Below are 10,651 nucleotides of genomic sequence, written 5' to 3'. Positions count from 1 at the left end.
GGACATCCCTTGGAGCGCTCCAGGGGTGAGGAGGTCCCAACGGTAGGAACCTGGGTGGAGAGACCCTCTCCTGAGGGACCCACCTGAACATTCCAAGCGCTCCCAGTACGGCAGCGGCCACTCGTGCCTTCCTCCCGTACTGGGAAGAACTGGGTATGCGCAAACCACTGGTAGAAACCGAAGCAGGGGGGGGCTCTCCGCCGCTGCCGGACTCTTCGCTCCGCGGGGAGGAAGGCTCCCCCTCATCACCCTCCCCTTCCCCTCATCCCGCCGTGAGCGTGGGGCGGCGGGGGAGATGTTGAGGGGCCTCGGCCGGTTCTTACCCCCCTCCCACGCCGCCACCCTTAAAGTTTGGCCCCGAGGGGAGCCCCGGGAGGGGTGCGCTCCGCCCCCCTCCCCAAATCCCAGCGATGCTAGGCCTCTCCCCGGGGCCGTAGGGGTTAACGGGGATCCGCAGCGGGGAGATGGCTCCTCCTCCCCGCTCAGCACCTGGCGCTCCACCGACGGTTGCCTCAGCAGTCGATTTCGGAGGGGATTGGCGGAAAATTAAAAAAAAAAAAAAAAAAAAAAAATAAAAAAAAAAAAAAAAAAAAAAAAAAAAAAAAAAAAAAAGGGGGCGGGCCCCCCGGGAAGGGGGGCCGACCGCCGCCTAAATAAATAAATAAATAAATACGTTTTTACGGGGGGGGTGCGCCCCCCCCCCCCCCTCAAATCACAGCGATGCTAGGCCTCTCCCCGGGGCCGGAGGGGTTAACGGGGATCCGCAGCGGGGAGATGGCTCCTCCTCCCCGCTCAGCACCTGGCGCTCCACCGACGGTTGCCTCAGCAGGGGGGAAAAAAAAAAAAAAAAAAAAAAAAAAAATTAAAAAAAAAATAAAAAATAACCCACACCGAGAGAGAGAGAGAGAGAGAGGAGGGAGGGAAGGAGGAGAGGGGGGGGGGAGGGAAAGAGAAATGTGACAACTGCCGGGGCTGGCGGCTGCCGCGGGGAGGCCTCCGCACCTGTGCCTGCCTCTCCGCCGCCCGGCGCAGTTGTGGGATCCGCCGAGCCCCGCCGCATCCTCCCGGGAGCCCCCAAACCGCCGCCGGAGCGAGCCCAGCATGACTTCTTCGTTCAAGCTGGATTTCCTTCCGGAGATGATGGTCGACGGCCGCTTGCTGGTCTCTGACAGAATGTGAGTGGTGGTGGTGGGGCTGCTACCGGGAGGGGGGGGGGTCTACACGCTGCCCTTCCCCAGCAGAACAAAAAAAATCCCCTTGCAAAACCTTCCTCAGTTTTCAAATGAAACGCTGAGCATCCGCTGCGAGTCAGAAAGTTTTTTTTTTTTTTTTTTTTTTTTTTTTTTTTTTTTTCGTCCTGTTCCCGACAGCTGCCCGGGACGGAGAGTGTTAATTAGGGTGAGGTGGTTGTTTTACGTGCGGGTTGAACTGGGGCTAAGATTTATCGGAAGGCGCTGAATGCTGGAATTTCAGAAAGAGAAGTATTCCCCTAGCCCATCTCTGCTCCATTAATCTCCATCTGAAAGTTTCTATTATCATCCTCCTGGGCATTGCCAATTGACAGGGATTTTCAGGTAACCTAAGCCTTATATGAAAAAAAAAAAAAAGCGAGAAACAAGGCAGTAGCCACTTGCTGAAAGCTCCGAGAGGCTGAGGGCTGTGCTGTGATTTTACAGTATCCAAAACGTCTTTTATTTTGTTGCTTTCCCTTCTTTTCGTCGGGATGACAAATGTGGTTTGAGTTACATTAGAATGAAGCGAGAGGCTTTGGCATTGACTCTGTGCTGGAGCTATTCGGGTTGAGGCAGCGCTTAAGTTACAAGTGTAAATAAAGCCGTGTGTGCAGCAGAGACTGTCACCTGCGATTTGCACAAATCAGGTTGCATACCGTGCCCCCATCGGAGACTATTCAGACTTTTATTACCTTCTTTACTGGCAAGCAAAACTTTCTCCTAAGGCGGAGGGCTCTCCCTGGCACCAGCGATGCTCAGCCCGGAGATATTTGGGTGGTGGGCAGTTGTGCAGGCAGCTGAGATTTAATAAGTGCGTGGGAGAGAGGGGAGAGGGGCAGGGGGAGAAGCTACTTGGTGCGGATGCCTTACATTATTTTTACAGTCCTTGAAGGACAGCAGAGTGTTTGCGTAAACGCTGCCCGGTGTCTCGGTTTCGCGATCTTAAATTCCAACAAGTTCTGTGCCGTGTTTTGCTTTTCCCATTGTAAAGTCCCCGTTTTTATTGGCAGGGGTCAGTTTTGGAAGGGGTGCTGTATTTCTCGCCTTTTGCATTAAAATGGCATAGGTTTGACTGTCAGGGTACAAAGTTGGAGGGTTGGTATCGTTGGCTTTGCAGCCCTCTGGAGGGACTTGCCACAGCCGAGCTTCCCCTTGTTTTCATCCTCTCAGCTTTGATTAGACTTTCTACCTGCTGTCCTTCCAGGCAGTCGGAAAAGATACTGCTAACAAACATCTCCGAGCTCAAAGGCACTATTAACTGTGGCTGACGATGCCCTGTTGTCACTTAGGCTTATATAACTTTATCTCCAACTTGCCCCTCGGGGGGGGAGGGAGTACCGTGTCAAACTCTTCCTTCTGCCTTGCTATCTTTGTACTCCTCTTCCCTGGGAAGCATCCCTAATATATTTTAACACAGCTTGAAACGCAGTCAGCGTTCATCAGACACAGCTCTTAACTGTGTGTCCAAAGAAACCAAAATTACTCTAGAGATACGCCAGCTTCTAAGTGGATCTCTAAATACAGAAGGTTAATAATGGAATTGTTCAATACGTGCCATCCTTGTAGGATTTGGTGCTGGTTCCTCATATATTTGGGGCAGGGGGGGGACAGGACTTTGTAATTTCTTGAAGTTTACCTCCTGCATTGTCAGTGGTAGTGTTGTGATGTGCTTCCTTGTATTAACCAAGCTTTGCTTCGCTGCTGATCTAAGTCATTGTGAAGATGTACGATTTCGAGGGATCATGTGTCATGCATACAAATTAATATCAAGCCTAAGTTGCTATTTACTAAGGGAGCTTCTCCTAAAAGAAAAAAATAATAAATATTGAAACTAGACACTGTCTGTGGAAGCTTTGCTACCCTGCCTTTCTAAAACTCTGCAGTTTGCAGTTTCAAAACATCTTCATTTCGTCCTTCTAGCCAAGTGGCGACGTACGTTTATTTGCAAGTCCCCAACTCTCTGGACTAATCAGCGCTGACGAGGATGCAGTTTGATTACGTGTAGGGGGTCACGGGCACGTTATGCCCCTTCCTCTGTCGCTGGCCCAGCCCAGGCGTGCAGCGAGCCGCCAGCAGCCTTCCGTGGGGTGGCACGGGGCGGCACGGAGCCTGCTCCCGGTTACCACACGCCACAAAACTTTTAACCTCGCCATCTGGTCGAGTCCATCCAGTCTTTAGCAGAAAGGAATCTCCTATTTTAGAGTGAGGCAATTAGCAAGATGCACAGTGAAAATTTGCAGAACTAGATTTTTTATTTTTTTTTAAATTTTTTTAATATTTTTTTAATGCCGGTGGCACATCAGATATTTTAGGAAAACGACACCATACAGTCTCACAGTTCCGTTCCTCACACCTTTAAAAGTTCTTTGTAAATGGAATTCTTTTCACTGTCATCCGTTCTTTCAACAAGCACCTGAGAAGGAGTAGTTTCAAGGAATAACTTTCAGTGCATACCTATTGTGAAAGTTAACTGCCAGCTTGATAACTGTCAAAGTTAAAGCACTCTTACCTCTCTGAGACTGCTAATTGCTCTTAAATGTTGCTTCCTTCCAAATTTTGCTGCTGTTGTTATCTAGCTAAATATAAGTAAAATAGAACATCAGCTACTTCGAGTGTGACTATTTAGTTAATTAAACTGTATGCATGGCATGGGTGTACCTGGTTAGTAACTGAATGGCAGTTTTAGTAATAAAAATTCATTAATGGCATGCATTGGAAAATAGACCCTCTAGGATATGAAGCGTAAAGATGAATGAACTTTTTGTTCTTGAGGGCAGATGGCAAGTTGGATGCTTTAGCCATCGTCTGTGCTTGCAAAGGGGCCGCTTGGTTAGTGCTGTGGTTACAGGACCAGAAATTGACTGATGTTCTGCATCGCCTGGGTGTGCTAATTGTGTGCAAGTAGCAATTGTGAAGAGAAGATGTAAGTGGAAACTGTGTGTGTTTTTGGGCAGGGCAGGAGAGGGTTAATAGTTACTAAGTGCGGTTATAAAATGCGAGTTCAATGTAATTTGCTTAGTAATTTCACTGCCTTACATGTACATGCCAACTGGATGGTTGTAAAGTGGTTGCTTTGAGGATTAAATACTCATCGTCGTTACCCCCCACGTTGATTTCTGCAATACCACCAAAGATTTTTCCGTTCCAGGATACACGTTCTGCTGCAGGGGTTACCTTTAATGTAAATGAGTAATAGCGTGTGTTACTACCGAGACAAACTCAGAATTTAACTTTAATTTTTGATAGCTTTGTATGATGCCAATTAAATATGTGATGCTTAAAGCAGCGCATATGCAATTGCATGGGTTCCATTGCAAGTACGTGTAAAAGTATTTAGTCGTTGAATTCCTGCCTCTTCTTACCCAAGATGAGTCAAAATTGGATATATGTGCAAGATGCTGATTAAAAAGGCAGTGAAAATCAGTTCTCAGTACTCTTTGTTTGTTTGTATTTATTGTTTAATAAATAAAGGATGTCGTCATTCACAGGCATTCTTGCACTTTACAAAACCAAAGCTGCCCTTTCTGCACTAAACCTGCAAAATAGGACTTTTTCCAGCATAAAGTGGAGGTAATAAAATTAACCTCACCAGAGGGAAAACTCAACGTACTGTCAAAAATAATTTCTCAACTATTTTTTAAAAATATATGTAGAATATAAAATGATGAATTGCTAACTGAAAATGGATAGTTGGGCATCAGCTGTTTTTTTAAGTCCATAGTCTCGTTATTACACTGGCATTTTGTTCTAACATTGATTCAGTAATACCTTTATTTTAAGTATTATGACTTGTTACTTGCATGACAGATTCCTTGGGTCACTACTGAGGGAAAGCAAAGCAAAAGAAGAAAATTCTTGACTCTTGACAGCTGCAGAAAGGAAAAGAAATCTTTGGATGTTGATTATGTAATTACGATTTCATGGTGTCCTTCTCCCCATCATCTTTTCTAGTAGCTTCCTAGAACCCCATCCAGTATTTAACCTATGATAACTCTCAAGACATTAATATTTAAATATATCTTCCACTTCCTATGATATGATCTCACAAGGTTTTAAGCCTCCCCCACATGTATTCATCATTCAAATTAATCATCAGTTATGATTGCTTTAAAAACTTTGATAACTCTAAATAAATATTTCATTGGCATTTTTGGATGTTTGATATCTTATGAGCATTTGGACTATTCAAATTTCATAATTAATTCATAGATTAATATAAAAAGTATTTGACCCAACTGATATAGGGGAGAGGTGTACAAAATCTTTCAGATTTTAAAAGTTTCTGGAATGTAAAGAATACACTTTGGCAAGACATGACTGTCTAGAGAAAAGGTATTGTCTTATAGTTTAAGCATATAAAAACCTCTTCCCTTTTAAAGCGGAGAGGTGATTTTTATATATTTTTTTATTTATTTCTACAAACTGTGTTTCCTACAGTGTGTTCACATAACTGTGAAGTATATTGCATCTTCTGGCATGGTTTCCTTTGATTAAAACAAACTAGTGGCAGGGCAAGGTTAACCAGAGGCTAAAGTCACAAAATAGAGAATACATGTAGGGAGTGAGGCTGAACTTTCCTTCGCGAAGAAGTGGGAGAACAACAAAAACCTTCATAGGTGCAAGAAAAATGCAGGAACCAAGAATGCCTATTTGGAAAATAAAAAATAATTAGAGCAATAAATGTAATGTTCTCAAGTAATTGTGAAATAATTATTCCCCCTTTAGAATCATCATTCTTTAATTGCTTTCCCCCCGCATTCCCGCGTTCTGCATGGCTATGGAAAGGGAGAGAAGCGCTTGTGTTCCCTCCAGGATTTCATTTTTCATTTGCAGTAAGCTGCTGGCTTTCTCGTAAAGGTTTTCAGAAATATGTTGCCTTAAACGCTGTTGTGTTCTTCCATATGGTGTTAAATAGAAAAGGTGAATGGCAGATGCTGAAGCTGTAAATTCACTCCTATCGTCCAGACAAAGCACCTTGAGATTTAGTTGTGCTGTTTATCCAGCCTCTTGTCTCACAGATTTATAATCAATCTCTCATTTTCATTGAGACCGTGGTACGTAAATAGGACACACTTCAGCAGAGTATTCTCTTTGCTCACAGCTTGATCCTTGAAAAATCAGCTGACAATAGTTTAAAATTATAATATTAATAAAGAGGAGATCATCTGGCCTTCAAAATGACATCTGAAAGCAGCTTCTGTTTTGTGTTAAATCTTAATTACTGTATTTAAATGAATGCCTAAATGAGCCAATTCACAAAGGAGTTGCCTACTGTACCAATAGGGCCTGTTTGGTGATTATTTTTTTTAATATTTTTTTCCTGTGTGGGTTTACACAAATACAAAAAATGGTTTATACCAAAGAGAACAGCTACATTCTCTTGCCTCTTGGAACTCAGCTGAAGAAGACTGAGTAGCTTGAGTCCTGTCTCTGCCCCACAACAGCTTCTCCCTTGTCCTTCAAGTGGTGGCAATACTTGAAGCCAAGTTCAAGAGCAATGCTCCAGAGCTGGACCACGCGTGCATCCCTTCCAAGTGTCCCTTGGGTCCAGCCGTGCCCAGGGGACACTGGAAGGGATGCACCCATGGTCCACCTGTGCCCAGGTGACTCTGGAAAAGACGGGCTCATGCCCAGCTCAGCCAGCTCCCTGCTGCCACCGGGGATGCACTCATCCTCTGCGAAGGAACGTGTAGGAAATGTCCTTTTTTCCCTGTCAGCCAATAAGAGTTGAGCCACTTCAGGTTTCCCAGGAAAACAACAACAGCAACCTGAGTGTTTTGGTTTAGGATTGTCACGTCCTTGTTAATTTCTTAAATTGTTCTGTGGATCTTATTCTGGGGCTTTAAAGTTTGTGACTGTGGTTATTTCAGAGATGCAGTCGTTGATCTTTCATGAAAATGACATTAGTGATCTGCTGATTTTGATTATTAGTATTATTATTATTTTCCTTTTTCTGTGTGGGTTAGCATCATAAAGCAAATATAGTCCTGACAGAAAGGCCTAACACTGACTGTCTCCAAGCAGTGGTGGTAATTCATTGGAATGCTAATTTACTACTGTTTTTGGTTTCTTTTCACTCAAATACACTGGACCCCGGACGACAGTGTAGTTGCTGTATGGGTAAGAGAGAGATGTCCAGGTTCACCCCCGTTTTAGCCATTGAGTGTAGCTGGATATCTCCATGATGGGAGGACAGGCAGTTCCTTTTAAATGAGCTATGACCCTTTCTGTCCCAGACTATACTGTGTTTTTTCTTGTATTCTGTTCCTACATCCTATATCCTTTGAAGCAGTTTCAGTCTGATTGCAAGTCACAGCTGACAAGAGCTATCTTTTGTTTTATAACCCTGAAAAATAATGAAGATCCTTCATCTTCTTAATCCAAAGGCGTGACGCTGACGTCTTGTTTAATATACACGTGCCCATTTCTTCCCGTTTCTTGCTTCCCGATAGCTTCACATCGCTAACTTGCTCAGAGATGCAAAAATAATAAAATAGAAAAAATACAGCTTGCTTGACCCATCACTTGTTGTGTCATTGACTCCAGAGCTCAGTGGCACCCAGTCCGGTGGCAGAGACGGTGCCTGGTGTGAGATAAGTGCACTTCATTTGCCTGAAACAGACCCAGGTAATTGAAAGTTATTAAGTTCTGGCAGAGGATAACTGTATTTGAAAATCTGTAAAATCAAGTGATCTATTCCCTTCTTCTATTTATTTATTTTTTTTTTTGCCTCCTTCAATTGCTTGGATCTGTCAGCCTTCACCTCCAATTCATTGCTAGCGAGAGAGACATCTGGCTATGCCCTTTATCAATAAGCACTTGGTTTTTTAAATATTTTACCACAGATGGATCATAGAACAAGCATTACGAGTCTGAAACGTTGTCAAACACACTCCGTGCCCAGTGGCTATCTCTTAGAGAAAACCCTGTTCTCTACCTGGTTTTCATACAAAACACTGTAGAAATGGCACGTTAGATGGCTGCGGTTTTGCGTGATTTCACCCTGCATTTTAGCAAACTTGATTCCCTTGTCATGTCTTTCAGGAGAAAAAAAAAGTCTATCATTTTGTTTGCAATGTTTCTGTATAAGCGTATAGAAAAAGTTGATCATTTCATTAGCCTGTAAATGAACTTTCAGTTTTTTATTTTAATTCAGCGTAATTTCTTCTTCCAAGATCTTATTGCTTAGAAACCTTTTTTTTCGTACTTTAGCTCCCTTATCCAAACTGCTCTTGTACCCTGCTGTCCAAAAAACCAAAGATAAAGGACAGAGAAAAAAAAGTTCAGGAAATTACAGTGACTGTTACTATAAATATGAATTTTATTGTGAAAATTCCTAGCGCTTTTGGATTGTTTGGTCTTTAAAATTGATTTTTGAAAATATCCTGACTGGGGGCTGCTTCGGAGATTTTACCACACAACCATAAGTGCCCAATTAAGGGATGATAGAGATGATCTCTCCAGGGAAAAAATTGCAAACGTTGTTCCCTTGTCCTAATCTGACCCATGTAATGTAACTTCTTCCTTGAAACGTTGACATTTTAGGATCGCAAGGTGAATGCTGGGTTTCTCTGGCAGGTTCAGAATTGCCAGCTCCTTCTGGAGATGGGTATTGAGTGGGAGGGGACCAGGGGGAAGAGGAAGAAATAAAATTAGCATTTAATTTTGTAGGATGTCGAAATTAGATGACAAGTGAAGCAATTCTTAGAAAAAGAGAACGTCGCTGGACATGTAAAGCACTATTATCTGATATTTTATTACCAACTGTAGCTTGCAGTCCATTTTCAAGCCAAACTTCCAATGGGTTTAGAGGAGCTTGGCTTGAATGAGGAATGCATAATGCTGGGCTTTGCATCCTGTGCCAGGCTGTCTAGCTCTGAACCATGAATTGCAATCGTATAAATGGTTTTTGTAGGGGGTTTTGGTTTTTTTTTTGGTCGCTCACTTCAGAGTGAACTTCAACATGGAAACAAGAGACAACTAAGTTTTCAGATGCTGTTCTACCTGGCTGGCCAAGTGGGATGTTATCTTGATGATGGAGTGGGAGATGAATCGATTTTAATTTGGTGTGTGTTCTTTTGAGGGATCTTCACACATCTCAGGTTGGGGCAGGGGGTTTCTTTTGTTCTTGATGAACCTTTTCCCCTTTGCCAGAAAGGAGGATTCATCTCGATGCCTGAGGGCTCTCAGCTTTCACCAGCATTCATCTCTATCATTTGGCTGCAGAAGACAGAGTACAACTTTTCCTTTTAAGTTAGCTTGCTGTCTGTGGAGAAGACAGTAAATGCAGCAGCTCCATAACAGCACTCAGATGTAGTCCAAGAAAGCCCAACAGTATATTACAGATTTTTAAAACAATTGTGTTTGCCTGATTTCATTGCTGCTTAAGTGTAGTTTAGTATCTCATGTGCTAGACCACGTTTATTTATCTTCAAGACAAGGCTGTTTAGAGTAGGAAAAATTTTAATATCTTGTAACCAAGGTCAATGCCTGTGCTGTTCCTGGGGTATTTCATTGGAATGGAACAAAGCTTTGTATGCTGTATTATATATTGTAGAGCATAATCACTTTGGGGCAGATTCTGCGTATTTTTAAGCTTTCTTTTTCTGCAGTGGCCATTACAACGTGGCCCTGTAGATGTTGATGTAAGGTTCCTAGCTGTGATTGTAAAGTGAAACCGAAGCAACCCTTCAACGTCTTATGCCAGCCCTTCCTTTGAAACAACCACGCAGCAATTCATAGAGGAATCAGATCTGTTTTCCAGCCAGAAACATTGTTTACAAGGCTTAGTTTGGCCCAAGCAGCCTTCAACAGCACTGGCTGATCCCTGTCTTTTCAAAGTATTATTCCAGACTTCTTTAGGTCATTTCTTCTTCCCCCTGTGTGTACAGTTTATCGGATTTGGGAAAAGGTCCTGCAGCAGCATCATTGTTGCCTGCGTGTCTTTGTCAAGGAACAGCAGGCTACTTGTAGCAAGAGATACACTCCAGGATTCAGAAAGGCACAATTTTCAGCTTGCTAAGATGCCCATATTGCTACCTGGAAGCTCTGCAGGAGCTAGAGACTTTTTGGCTGTTTCTGTGCCTCTTTGCTCCCTCTGTCCTCACCTCCACATCAGGGGATACTTAGACTTCTTTACTTTGCTGGCCTGCAGAGGATTTGAAGGTCTCTGAGCTTCCCCAGGCTCTCAGTTTCTGCTCAAGTGGGAAAGGAAATAGAGAGGACTGCTGCTGACTTCGGCCAGTCGGGTCTCGGATTTTCCAGTTCAATTTGAAGCCACATATACAGAGTGAATTTGGAGTTGAGAGATGCCAGGCCCCTGGGTAAGATGGGTATTGTGGAAGGGAGATGTGCAGAAAAAAATGTGGAGAGAAAGGTATGTAGGCAGACTTTTCATAAAAGATGCAAATTCAGGATTA

At 43.3% G+C, this 10,651-nt stretch overlaps 1 protein-coding gene across 12 annotated transcripts in view; it reads left to right on the top strand.

The window, feature by feature from the left end:
- Nucleotides 1-10,651, top strand: part of CELF2 (CUGBP, Elav-like family member 2) — a 383,288-nt gene that overhangs the window by 134,871 nt on the left and 237,766 nt on the right. For 2 of the 12 annotated variants that reach the window (XM_014949078.1, XM_014949077.1), the window contains exon 1: nt 955-1,175. The exons of the other annotated variants lie outside the window; for them this stretch is intronic. In XM_014949078.1, the coding sequence (XP_014804564.1) occupies nt 1,102-1,175 (74 nt within the window). In that variant the 5' untranslated portion in view covers nt 955-1,101. Of the gene's footprint in view, nt 1-954; nt 1,176-10,651 lie in introns of those variants that run through there. 12 annotated transcript variants of the gene reach the window in all.

This window comes from Calidris pugnax, unplaced genomic scaffold (assembly GCF_001431845.1).
Source record: "Calidris pugnax isolate Ruff unplaced genomic scaffold, ASM143184v1 scaffold125, whole genome shotgun sequence".
In the NCBI taxonomy this organism is placed as follows: domain Eukaryota; kingdom Metazoa; phylum Chordata; class Aves; order Charadriiformes; family Scolopacidae; genus Calidris; species Calidris pugnax.
The sequence above is the reverse complement of the archived record's forward strand: the minus strand, read 5'-3'. Positions and strand labels throughout refer to the sequence as shown.